Genomic DNA, 13705 nt, shown 5'->3' on the forward strand with positions numbered 1-13705 from the left:
CTATTATGTACAGACTTGGTCTTGACCGAATCTACATCAATCATTTTCCAATGAATAATTCAATTTCACGCCATACTATCATTTCATATTCGAATACTCATAAACTTACAATTTCACAAATTTTGATATCAAAGATCCATCTAACACTCATGTATCATTTTACAATATCACAATTTAGAATTCAAGTATGGGTTCAATCAATAGCTTATGAGCAACTAAAACAAGTTTTTATCCATGTTTACAGCAAAATCACATATTCGCTACGAGCTGTTTTCCTGAGCAATGGTCACTAAATTATTTATACCCGGAGCTACAAGACTCCAAATCACTTTCCGTTAATTTTCTCTGAATATAGACTCATATATCTTCCATCCATAAAATTTTCAGGATTTTTGGTTTGGCCAATCAATACCAGATTTTTCTTAAAGTTTCCCCTGTTTCACTGTTTGACTAATCTGACCACTCTTCACTACGAATCAAATTTTTTATTGTACAGAATTCATAATGTGTTCTATTTGATTCCATTTGAAACTAGACTCATTAAGGAGTCTAAGCATATAAGTCTTATCTTATAACCATTTTTGTACAAATTATAATGATTTTCAAAAAACAGAACAGGGGATTTCAGAGTCATTCCGACACTGTCTCGCACAACTTTAAATATCTCTTTATAGGAAATTTCTTTGCTTCCACGGTCTCTTTTATAAGAAACTAGACCAACTAAGCTTTGATTACATATTTTATTCAGCCTATAATTCCACACCAACAATTTATAGTGATTTTCTAGAATCACATTACTGCTGCTGTCCAAGCAAATTATTACAATTTGCTCTTAAATTTCCAAGTCCAAACACTTATGAACTAACCATTTGGGTTTAAGACATATCATGGCCACATCATATCTTATTAAATCAACTCATTATGTCCTATTATGATTGAATTTACTCAACGATTAATCGCTTAAAACTTACCTCGGATGTGGTCGAACGATTTCGGCTATTCGATCACTTTTCCCTTCCCTTATCCAACTTCGATCCTCTAGGCTCTTGAGCTAAATCAAACAAATTTACTTCTCAATCAAACACATACATACGGCAACCATATACATTTCAAAACCCAATTCATTCGTATCATTTGTCCATATATTAGCTTTTAGCATATTTGGTCATTAGAGCGACCTATTTAACTTTCAAGCATTCATTTCTAATTTTAATTAAACAATGCCGAATGCCATTAGCTACTAATGCCACACACACACATGTGCATAAAATTCATCCATACATAACCTCTAGCTCATTCAGTCATTCATCTCTCAAACCTATCAAGTTTCATGTCAAACTTCCCTGGCCGAATACACATATAAGCACATAATGCACATTTAGCATTTTTTATTTACTTCATGATACATTCGGCCTTGGCAAAATTTCATTAGAAATCCCTATTAGCCACTTCATCGATCAATTATATCATCCACTTAATATTTCGTAACTTATCATGCTAGCTAAATATTATTTATTCAAGTTCATCATCTTCATATTCGGCATTAGCATCAAATATAATAGCCCATTTCTTCCCACTTTGAATCTATGCATCCATTTAATCATAGTTTGTTCAAGCACTCATACAACAAGATTCATCCAATTTAACAAGAAACAAAACTTAATTCCTCCATAGCCACAATGGCCGAAAGATCTAGACATCTCAATACCGAAATTTCTAACATGGGTTGCCTAAAGAATTTGGTAGGGAGTTCAAATTTATCTAATATTTCAAGTAACTTAACACATCCACATAGCTAACATGCTAGTAGTATCAAGGCATCAACCAAAATTTTGAAGCCTCTTAGCCGAATCCTAACTCTCCAACAACTCCCATTTCATCCATGAGATAAATAGAAGTAGGCTAACCCTCCAAAGGATGTGTAAGCCTCCAAAAGCAACATTGAACATACCTTAATCTCAAGAACCACCTTGGCCGAACTTCCCCTCTTCTTCCTCCTTCAATTCACGGCCATGAAGAACCAATTTCTTCTTTTCTTTCTTTCTCAAGTCACGGCAATGGGGGGGGAACATGGATGAGACAACTTTGTTCTCATCACCCCTCCCTTTTCATTTCTTTATTACTAACCCTTTCTTTTATTCTTTCTCCCATAACACACTAACACAACATGTTTCCAACATGTTTCACCCCATAACATTTTGTCCATTCTCATGCTCATGGCGGCCACTACTAATTAGGGGAAATTGACATGCAAGTCCACCCTTTTATTTCATGCACTAATAGATCCTTATGTTTTGACCTATCACATTTCAAAAGTGTCACACTAGTCCTACTAACTGAATTCACATGCAATCGACTAAATCGAAGCTTGAAATTTTCACACATACTTATTCACAAATAATAAGCATAGAATATAACAATTAATTATTTTTGTAACTCGGTTTTGTGGTCCCGAAACCACTTTCCGACTAGGGTCAAATTAGGGGTGTCACATGTGGCCCTATGAAAATTAGTGCGCGAGGTGGTTATGATTATTATGTAACCTTTATAAATGATTATTTCATATATGAGTATATGTACAATTATGACAAGAATCAAAATGCTTTTTGTATAACATAACGGGTACAACCCAATATCTACTTGGTTTGATGAACCCTCAAAACAAACACAAAATGCTAATGATTAATACAAAAATTACATAAATATTTTACAAAATGCTAATGATTAATACAAAAATTACATAAATCTTTTTAAATTGTTGGATGTGGTGCTGAAATTGTGATCTCTAAAAGTCATATTCTTTTCATTCATTTATTTAGTCAATTAATAAGCATTTTTTATAGATTCATAAAAATCATACAAAAGAATGAGAAATGAATCATTAAAAATAAAAATGATAAAGAACCCTTTTTTTTTTTATTTTGTTGAATTTTATCTATGAATTGAAGTTACAACTAGTTAGTTTGATTACAATAAAGGAGTTCTCTTTTAGGAAAACACAAACTAAAAAATCTCTATTGACGACCTAATTTAATAGAAAAGATAATTAAATAAATAAAACTAATGCACCGTGAAAGTGAAACATTTGATAAATTCTAAGAATTTTGTGTAGAAGTGGAGAAACAACTAGGTTTAACCATAAAGATACTTATGTTTGATCGAGGTGGGGAATACTTATCAAATGAGTTCTTAGGTTATCTCATAGAGAATGGGACATTATCCTGGTTAACCATGTTGAATACTCCACAACAGAATGGCATGACAAAGAGAAGGAATCGAACTTTGTTACCGATGCTAAATTATTTGCAACTGTCGGTTTCCTTTCAGAGATATGCTTTACAAACAACTTACTACATTCTAAATAGTGTACCAACTAAGGCACACCTAAAACTCCATACGAATTGTGGCACGATAAGAAGCCAACCCTAAAGAATTTTAGGATTTGGTGATGCTTCACCCACGTATTGAATAAAGATGTGAGGAAGTTGGATTAACGCAAAGAATTGTGCATGTTTTTAGGATATCCTAAAAGATCAAACGATGGTTTGTTTTATAACCCAAAAGAACAAACAATTATAATGTTGACTCATGCTATATTCATTGAGAAAAGTTACATGAATGAATTTAATCTTTCAACATAGGGAGCTTAGTTGTAGTGGGAGGGTTTCTCGTAGGTTTGAGTTCTTCTAGTTTGGAAAAAGTGCTTTAAACACTGAGTCTTCCAAATAGGAAGATGATGACCCACTCATATTTGATGAAGCAATGCAGGGTGTTGATTTCAAGCTTTGGGAAAAAAAACATTGAAAGTTAAGGCAAAAAAAGAAGTAATATGGCTTCGAAAGGTTTTTGTAGATCTTGAAGTTATTCTTGGTATGAAAAAAATTATCACATTGTATTGTGACAATAGTGTGACAATAGCTAATGCCAACGAAACCGAAAACCACAAGAGGACGAAGCACGTTGATAGAAAGTATCATATCATAAGGGAGGTAGAAGCAAACAGAATAATGGATGTAGTCAAAGTCGAATCAAAGGAAAACTTTATGAACACATTTACCAAGACTCTAATAGCTAGGAGTTTTGAGAAACATGTGGAGGGAAAGAGAATGCAAAACGTGATTCATTTACTCTACTAGAGAAAAATGAGATATTGAGTGTAGTATATTCATTTTGTATACTTATATATTTCAAACAAACTAGTTTAATACAATATCTATTAATTACATCAATACTATTTTTATATTGTCCTCAATATTTTTGCACACAAATCAAAATGGAAGCAAATATTGGCTTACTAGTTATCTAATATTTAACTAAGACTAAAGGTTATTACATGGTCGAACTGTAATATGGAAATAAAACTTGTATTAGTAGATAACCTAAACATGTCCTTAATCTAATTGGAAATGAGAAAATCGATTAAAAGACTAATATGTCATCAATCAAGTCCAACTGGGGAAATACTTTGTCTTGAGCATCAGAGCAGATGACTCCCTAAAAATAGAGACATAAATGTGACTGACTAGATTGACAGTACACCAGAAAGGATCCAAGTAGAATAGATTCTAGATCCGTTTATGAATTTATTCAGTTGTGACGTTCACAATGTGACATTCCTTAATCCTGAGTGAATGTTGTACTATGTATGCGTGACTCGCATAATTTGATGTAAGTAAAAGCCTGAGTTCAAATAGATAAGGAACCAAAAGCTAGTGCTTTGGGCATACGATTACTACAGTTTGTGACATCATTTACAATAGTGGAATTCATAGCCTAACTAATGAATAAATGATATCTTCTCATTGGTATTACATGCTAGATGAAAAGTAAAGTAGCCATTGGTCGTTTGTCTTTATGATAAATGACTTGATTACTATTTGATAGTAATTAACTTTTCATGAAGGAAGATGTAATGATTATCATGAGATAAAATAGGATCATATTGGGATAATGAGTTTATCCTAAAGATATTAAGGATATCCTATGAGAGTAACACACACTTATGAAAAGGTCATTGGACAAACAATTAGTAGCTTTCGTAATGGTATGTATTTAGAGAGAGCTCAGTCATGATACTATAGTGGAATGACTTCGTGACTAAATAAGTTTATAACTAACAGGTGAAAATTTAGAACTTAATTATAAATTGTTTGAGCCCTAATTATATATTCCAATTGGTCCCTCCGCTAGCTCGTTGAAACTAGAAATGAATCGCATGTAGAATTAAACGAACAAAAATAAATGCAAATGGTAAAGTTAGAGAAATAAGTCGAGTTCACAAATGAATACATTTTTTACTAAGTATAGAAATGACTTGAGAATCAATTTAAGATTTTTAATTATTTTTTAATTAATTATAATTAAATAATTAAAGTTTGAAAATAGAATTAAATTAATTAGTCATTATGAATTAGTTGAATGTAAAATTAAATATAATTTCTTATAGATTCTTTTATGGTAAAGTTATCACCGACTTTAACAAAATTGGAATTAGGTTGAAAAAATATTTAATTGGAAAATTAATTTAGTTAATTTGATTAATTAAATAAATTATATAAAATCATATTTATTTTGGGAAATAAAAAAATATTAGTTTCAATTAAATTATAAAATCTTGAGCCAAAAGTCTAAGAATCACGTATAATTAAACTAATATAGGATAAACCCAAATCCCTCGTATGATAAGTGAGGGCAGCAGCCCTAGTAATATGTTTAATATGGTGTGCCACTCCTTCTCTTCTAATTAGATTAGATAGTCTTTTCTATTAAATAAATATTATTTGTGTTATTAAAATTTTATTCTATGCTTTTAAAATTTGAAATTTTAATATTATCTCAAATGATAGTATTTAAATCTATTAAGATAAATTCTATTATTAATCACATAATAAGTTATAGATTTAACCGTTGTTCTCCAATTTGATTATTTTTAATTTATGTGATTTTTATAATTTAAAATTAGGTTAAATTTATTAATTAAAATATGGTGGTTTGTTTTGAAAAGATAACAAATATTATATTTGTGATAATATATTTTATAGGATAAAATAAATAAAAATAAAGAATATTTGGGCAAAAAAATTTCATTTCTAATAGCGAAACGAAATAATGTAGCAACAGAAATGGATGGTTTTAAAAAGAAGAGGTGCCATAATAGTTTTAAATTTTCATTTCTAAAAGGCTAAAAGCAGAGCAATTCGAGAAACCTTTTCTCAGTTTTCGTTCTCAAAAACTTTTGGTGGTTGTACCTTTATCTAAACTCGGTGAAATCAAATAACTCGTTAGAGTTAACTCCACCGAATGAACTATGCTGCGATTAAGAAGCAGAGGCACCTCCTTTCTGGGTTCAGTAGATGTTCCCAAATTGAAGCGAAAAGCCCTTAATTCTTGGGCTGCTGTTCAAGATACCTACTTCTCCACCAAGGTACCTCCTTTTCCCTATTTTTTTGTTCTTTTTGTAGCACTTGATGGGTATTCATTAAAACTTAGCAATATATTTTGGGAAATTAATAATCTTTGTGATTTCTAATCTAAAATTATTAGCTTGTTTCTCTAATTTTTCCTTTCTAAAATTTAATTTGATTTGAGTTTTTTCTTTTTAGTAATTTATGGAGGTTTTGTTAATTTTAGTGATGGCTGATTTTAATGTTGCAGGATACATTTGAGAGGCATAAGGTGGTATTTACAGTAGGAACTTCTATAGCTTCGGTTGCTACCGCATGGTTTGGTGAGTTTCTCTTCCACTGATTTGTCTTTGTAGCTCGTTTTTTCATTATGATTCCTAAAGGATTTATTGTTGTATACTTTTGCTTCACTATTAAAATAGGGGAATTGTTGCAATTTTTCCTCCTGTTATCGGAAAACATATTTACTGCTTCAGTTGTCGAATTATCATTGGTAATTTGGATTCTACGTATTTATTCAATAAACTTCTGCTCAATCCGGCTGAAAATAAATTTCTTTGTCGAGAAGGTTTCAACTTGAAAAAGTTCTGTCCCTAAGCTCTTTCTAGAAATAGTTATTTGACTTATTGTATCTTCAGCCATAGAATCAAAAGATTTTCATGGAGAAAAGGAAGGAAACAAACTTTGCTATGACTGCTAAATGCTAATGGAAAGTGGAAACTTTGAAGGATCTGTAAAGTTTTTCAAAGAGATTAGGCGTAGATTGCTATGGTCCTCTACTTGCTGCTCACAATGGTGTTTCTGATTTTAGATCACACTGCAATATTCTGCTCTGTTGCATATAGGTTTTCTTCTTTTGTTTAGACCTTCCATTTCTTCATCATCTGCCCTGTCTTTTCAAAGTTGTTTATAAATGCAGTTCAAAAATTTTGGTAATTTTTATTGCTCTTCTTTGGCTATAGGCTTATGGGTTTAGGGTTTTTTATTTGTTTCAGAAGGGTAGGATGAAAGCATAAACATAAAAAATGTCAGTATTGAAGCTCCATATGTCAGTTAAGTTTTACTCAAATGCTTCTGGGAATGTGTTTGCTTGTGCCCTGAAAGCACTGAGCTGCTGATAGAAACAACAATTCATTTAAAACTAGTAGTTTTTAAAGTCTCTCTTTCTGATGGTCTTGGAGGTTTGATGTTATGGTTTCTAGTTCCATGTTCTTGCTATTGACAACTTGATTTGTATGCTAGGGTTGAAACATCTAATAAGAAATGCATAAATGTTGGTACAGGATACTCTTTACGGCATTATCATGAATCAAAAGTAGATCAAAGGCTTGAATCAATTGAGAAAGCCGTGAGTATGCTTTTGCATATTGTTAGATTTGTTGTACTGTGCCATTCATATCTTTTGCTCAACTTTTCTATCCAATAAGGGATTTGCTTTATTGTAGTTTCTCAGCCGGAAGTTTGCATTTGATTGATTTAGGTTAAATTCTAAGTATAGTCCCTGTACTTATCGATTTGTGTGGATTTAGTCCCTCTACTTTTTGATTTGCTCATTTTTTGTCCCTTCGTTAATTTTTTCTGTTTAACTCTGTCAAAAAATTAGGTACAATCACAAATTTAGCCCTTCAATCTTTATAACTTTTGTCAATTGGTCCCAACTCTAAAAAAGTTATAAAATTTCTCAAACTTGTCACAAAATTCTATATATTTGCCTCCTCTTGACTTTGGTTTTCGGGATTTGTTTTGTTCAATTCTCTTGTTGGTGGGCATGAGTGTTAGCAGTGTCTAAAAAATTCAATAACATTTTGAAGTGTAATGAAGATTTTTTCTTGGAATGCAAGAGTTGAAAAACAGGCTCAAAAAGGATTTGGTGCCATGAAAACTTCCAGCTTTGTTTTCTTGCAATTTTTTGGTTATTTGGCTAATGTTTTATTGTGTCATAGTGGCTGCCTTTCTTGGCTGAGTGGTGTATGATGTTTTTTTATTTTTTAATTATGCTTCTGGGTATTGGTCATCTTGTCTGAGTGAGAATTGTGTTTTGTGGGTCAGACCGAGGGGTGTAGTCATGTGGAGTGTGGCTGCGTTCAGGGTGAAGCTATATAGGTATATGGGGCTTTGGCTTGACTGCTAAGAAGACAGTATTTAAAACCATTTCTGAAGGTGTTAAGTATAAGTGGTCACACATATGGCATTTCATTCCAAATTTTGATATTGATACAATATTCCGGGAGAATGTGAGCATATTTTGGGTTGATCTTTTCAAGTATTGTATTGCTAGGGCTGATTGTTGATCAAGAGTTTTGATAATTGCATGTGACTGAGTTGCTTGTTTTTGGTAGGAAGATTCATCTTTGATTTTGTTTTTTTCTCATACATATGGACTTAGGAAACCAATTTAAATGCAGCGAGGTGGGCTCGAATCCTTTTGAAGAGATGGCAATTTTGATGGGGTTATAGTTTTCATGATAACATATCGTGTGGCAATAATGAATAATAAAGTTTTTTCTATCTTTAATTTGTTGAAATATTTGGGAAATTTTATAATTTTATATTTTTATATAAAATTTTAATAACTTTTTTATAATTAAAGAAAAAAAAGAGTAGGTTCAAATTGATAAAAGTTGTAAAGGTTGAGGGGCTAAATTTGTGATTGTATCTAAATTTTTAACAGAGTTAAATGGAGAAGTTAATGGAGGGGCAAATAAAAGTTGAGGGACTAAATCCGCACAGATCGATAAGTACAGGGACTATCCTTAGAATTTAACCATTAATTTATAATTTCATGGGTTATGTGGTTTCAGTGACCAAATTCTTGGAAAAACCTGATTCTTATGGTCTTTTTTTGTAACAGTTCTTAACTTTTATTGGTTTATTTTTGTGAGTTAGAATATGCTGTTTGTTTGCTTGAGGCTATCATACACCTAGCTTGAGTCTGAGTGTTGGATAAGGGTATGTGTCTGACACAAGAATGTTCATTTTTTCCTATATTTTTCCATATATTTGGAGTGTCCTTAGAGGATCATCTCCTCACATCCATGTCCAAAAATGCACCAAACATGGGTGCTTCGTGAAAAATGAAGACTGAGCAGGATAGGCTTGAGGCATTATGAAACATTTTTATGCAATTTTATCCCATGTGCTTTGCACACTCCCTCTCTGTTTTCTAAAATACTGTTTCTTATTTTGTGACAGATGAAAAACAGTCATCATCTGGAGCATGCAGACTTCAAAAAACTTGTTGACCCAGGACATTCCAGAGCTGCTGCTTGGGTTGCCACGGCTGGTACTGCTCTCATTGTTGGGTAAGCTTATAAATGGTTAACTTATTGCTGAAGAATTACTGCCGTATTTTTCGAACTTGACAATGTTTTTAGATTAATTGTAGAGAAGTGAAGACAAAGAAATCATAAGAGAAACGTGAACATGTGATGTTAATTGCAATTCAACATCTCTCTTGTTTTGCCCCCCCCCAACCCAAAAAAAAAAAAAAATTCTTGCTGTTTCCATGCAGATAAGTTATCAAGAGTGTTCCCATGATGATTTTAGAACATTGGAGTTTCTCACATATTTTGTGAATAGATCATTTAAACAACATCTAATCATGTATAGTGATTTAATAACAACTGTCGTAGAAATTAAAAACGTACATCATGACAGGACTTTCTCTTCTTTTTCTTGTCTCTTAAAGTTAATGAAATTCTCTCATTTTGCCATTTTTCAATTGCTTTGCTTAATATCTACCTGAGGAACTATTTATTTATTGTCAAGACAAATTCCAAAAGAAAAGAAATCCATAATAGGTTTCTTTACAAGTTTTATATATATTTCTATTATTATTGTTATTTTACTTGGATGGTTCTTGACTTGTCATCATGCATGTCAATAAGATAAATGAAAGCGAAGGAGTTTAAAATAAACATACAGAACCCTTTTACCCACCTTCCTAACAGTTCATTGGTAAGTTATAAGATCCCTCCTTTCTAACTGGGAAAATCCCATAATGGTTCTTGGCTTATTTTAGCAAGAGGAAGAAGAACAAATATGGATATTCTCTTAAAGAACATATTCTCTGAAAATTTGAAAAACTTACCGATCAATCTGTTATTGCATGCAAGTGTTTCGTTGTCTTAAGTTTTCCAACCTTGCTTGCATTTTTAGTTCTAAGGCTTAAAGAGGTTCAATTTTGTTTTTGGTTCAAGTATTGAAGTGGTTCTTGGAGCCTTTCTAAGACCAAGATAAAAGCACAATTATATTGTTGGAGTTTTGTAATTATGCATGTTCAATAATAAGTTACGGCCATTGAGGTACATATTGAAGAATACAGACATAACCTAATGTTACTCGGACTTGGGTGTGAGTGTTGGATTTGGGTGTGTTTTTTTTTTTGTCCCAAGTTTTTTATGTATTTGAAGGATATCTTTGGAAGGCCATATCAGGATATGATACTTAAGAAAAAGTCAAGAGTAACATACGATATTACATCCTTAAGTAACAGGGTTTCACCTAGAGTACTAGTGGATTGTAATGGATTTCATTAGTAGTAGGAATAAGGTGAGTTAAGCAAAAATGATCTCAATTGTTGCCTCTTCTCATTGTTTATCCGTCCTAACTTACTGAAAATAGGAAATATAAAAACCATGAAAAGGCAATGATTGTAGCCTCTACTTTTGAAAGCCCTTATTCGACATTTTATGTTCAATCCTTGCCTTTATTTGCTTAACTGCAGATATGGCTTGGGTTGGCGAGGTGGAACATGGTATGCAAATAGAAAGTTCAGAAGGGAGCAGTTGAAACTACTAGGGCAGATAAAACCTAAAAGGTGGCAATTGCTCGGACAAATGAAACCTCGAGGTTGGCAATTCCGTTTCCTTAGATCATCACCAAGATGCCGAGGGCCAGAAAGTGCTTCAAAAACATCTGGAACAACGCTAAAGAGCACTCCCACCTCATGTGAATCCGTGGAAGCCCATCAATAATGTTAGTATTTCTGCTATTCATAATCATGACAGCATACGTTCCAACCTTTTTTTTTTTTGTTGTTAATTAATCATGTATTCACAATACAATACAAAAAAGACTGAAACTATTAATATAGTCTTATAAAAATAAGATTTGTTTGTCTATGCATTCTTTGGACAGATTAAACTTAATAGTTGCTGCTGCTGCTGCATTCTCGGATCAAATTTAGTTCCCTTTAGTTTTGCTTTAATGGTGGAAAGATTTTGCTTTGAGCTTTTGGTTTCACTCCAGGATTGGATGTAATTCGATGCAGTTGTTGCTGTTTTCTTTTAGCAAAATTACTCTGTTCCATTGCCCCTTTCAGAACTAAACATAGGCTGAGATCAAGTCAAGCAAGGAGAGTGGCAGTGCCAAAAGAGGTTAAATGGATTAGTTAATCATATAAATTCTATCTGTCCAAGCATCGGTTGGTTCGGTTTGAATCACTCTCTAATAATTTTTTATTTAAGTTTAATTATAAAAATATATAAATACTAGTATAAAAATAATTCTAATAAATGTTTTATAACTTATGAATTGTATTGGGTCTTGTATCCCATTATGTGAGAATGCCCATTCTGCAATCTGCCCTTTAGTGAGAAGAAAGTAGCTTTTTTTCTTACTCTCTTGTTTGCTCAAGACTTTGTGTGGTTAGATATATCGTTATTTTATAGCAACACTTTTGATTATCGCAAAGCTTTTTAGTGTATTTTTAAGTCATGAGATTTTTACCTTTTGATTCAAAGGAGTTTTAACGTAAAATCATTTTTCATTTAATTTCTTATTTGTTTCATTTTGTGTTGATTGAGGATGTATTGTGATTGTGTCATAATTACAAATTTGTGTTTATTGGGACAAAATAACTCCGATTGTACTTTCTTGATTTTTTGGTAGGTTCAATTTTTTTCACCAAACTAGTATTGAAGCTTGATTGTGTTGTGCAGTAATGAAAATAAAAACAAGTAATTATGTTAAATAACATAAAAGATAAACTTCGGCGAGATAAAATGGAAGACCTTTTGTTTGTGAAGGTTTTACATCTTTCTATTTTTGCTACTAAAAATCCCAAGTCTTAAAAGTGACAAGGAATGAGAATTCCAGCTTCATTAAGTGAATTGTTTTATTCTATAATTTGATGAGTAAAATGTTTGTAACCATATTGGTCAAGCGATACATGTACTCGCATTGTGGAACAAATTTTATAACTTGTGTACTTTAAATCTTGGTGGTATTAAGTTTTTCTTACTCAATAAGATGATGATGTTTAAGGTGCAACGGTCACCAATCACTTGAATGAGTTTTAGGGTGTTGTGACTCAATTATTTTGTATAACCATCAACCTTGATGATATTATAGGTCTTTGATTGCTTGGTTCACTATTGGTTCTTAAGAAAATTTTGAATTTCATTTATTAATTCGACTTCTAAAGGTATTATGAGTATGGAAATTGCCAAGAATAGTGTTTTGAATAAAAAGGTTAGAAGAAGGTTTCAAGGATCATCACAATTTGAGGTTATAGCTATTGAAAATAGGAGAAACAAAGATAAAGGTGAAAAGAGTAAAGAAAAAAAAAAGCAAGAGTTAGTCATGATCAAGATATAAAATCTTAAGGTCATTATTGTGGCAAGAAGATTGCTACAAGTGGAAGACAATGAACAAGGGTGGTGGTGATTAATAAGAGAAAGGATAATGAAAAATTTAAACATGTCGCTACTATTACTTTTTATGATCTACTGATTGTTTGGGATGAGAATGTGATCAACCTAGCATGTAATGAGACAAATTGGTGATTGATATTGGTGCAAACCCTAGGGTATGAGTACGATCCCTGATAGATATGATTCTTGGGAGGGTGAAATGAAGGATTATGAGAATATAGGTCACCACTTCCTATCATGGCATAGGGATATCCTACATTGGCTTCAAAACTTTTTTATTTCTTTTGTGTTGGACCCCTCATATTCTTTGAACTTCCTACTTTTAGCAACATTTTCAATCATTTCCCCTGAAAGTACTATGTTTGCAAAGCTCATTGTGGCACTCCCAACAATTTTATGCAAAGTGTACACAAATAACACTGTAGTCTCCCTTACTATCCGAGGTGGTTGCACTTGCGCTACCATGTCTCTCCATCCTTGAGCATATTGTTTGAAGCTCTTAGTAGCTTTTTTCCTCTATGTTCTGTTAAGAGAGGTGATTCAGAACCATGTTTATATTGATTCAGAAAAGCCCTTGCTAAATCTTTCCACGATCTTATCTTGCTTGGGCTTAGCTGATTATACCACCTTGTCATTGATCCAGTG

The 13705-nt window shown here is 32.3% G+C and overlaps 1 protein-coding gene across 2 annotated transcripts; it reads left to right on the forward strand.

Annotated features, from left to right (window-relative positions):
- Positions 1-6073: 6073 nt before the first annotated feature.
- LOC108479227 (uncharacterized) lies at positions 6074-12179 on the forward strand. 2 transcript variants are annotated; one of them, XM_017781729.2, is made up of 6 exons: positions 6074-6424; positions 6655-6727; positions 7688-7752; positions 9597-9706; positions 11131-11381; positions 11544-12179. In XM_017781729.2, exons 1-5 carry the CDS (start codon positions 6308-6310, stop codon positions 11378-11380), a joined length of 615 nt encoding a protein of 204 aa, XP_017637218.1. In that variant the 5' UTR covers positions 6074-6307; the 3' UTR covers position 11381; positions 11544-12179. The 2 variants fall into 2 exon arrangements, with proteins under 2 accessions (XP_017637218.1, XP_017637299.1); XM_017781810.2 differs by lacking the exon at positions 11544-12179 and having other exon boundaries at positions 11131-11527.
- Positions 12180-13705: the final 1526 nt, after the last annotated feature.

The sequence above is a fragment of the Gossypium arboreum genome, chromosome 7, assembly GCF_025698485.1.
Source record: "Gossypium arboreum isolate Shixiya-1 chromosome 7, ASM2569848v2, whole genome shotgun sequence".
Classification (NCBI taxonomy): Eukaryota; Viridiplantae; Streptophyta; class Magnoliopsida; order Malvales; family Malvaceae; genus Gossypium; species Gossypium arboreum.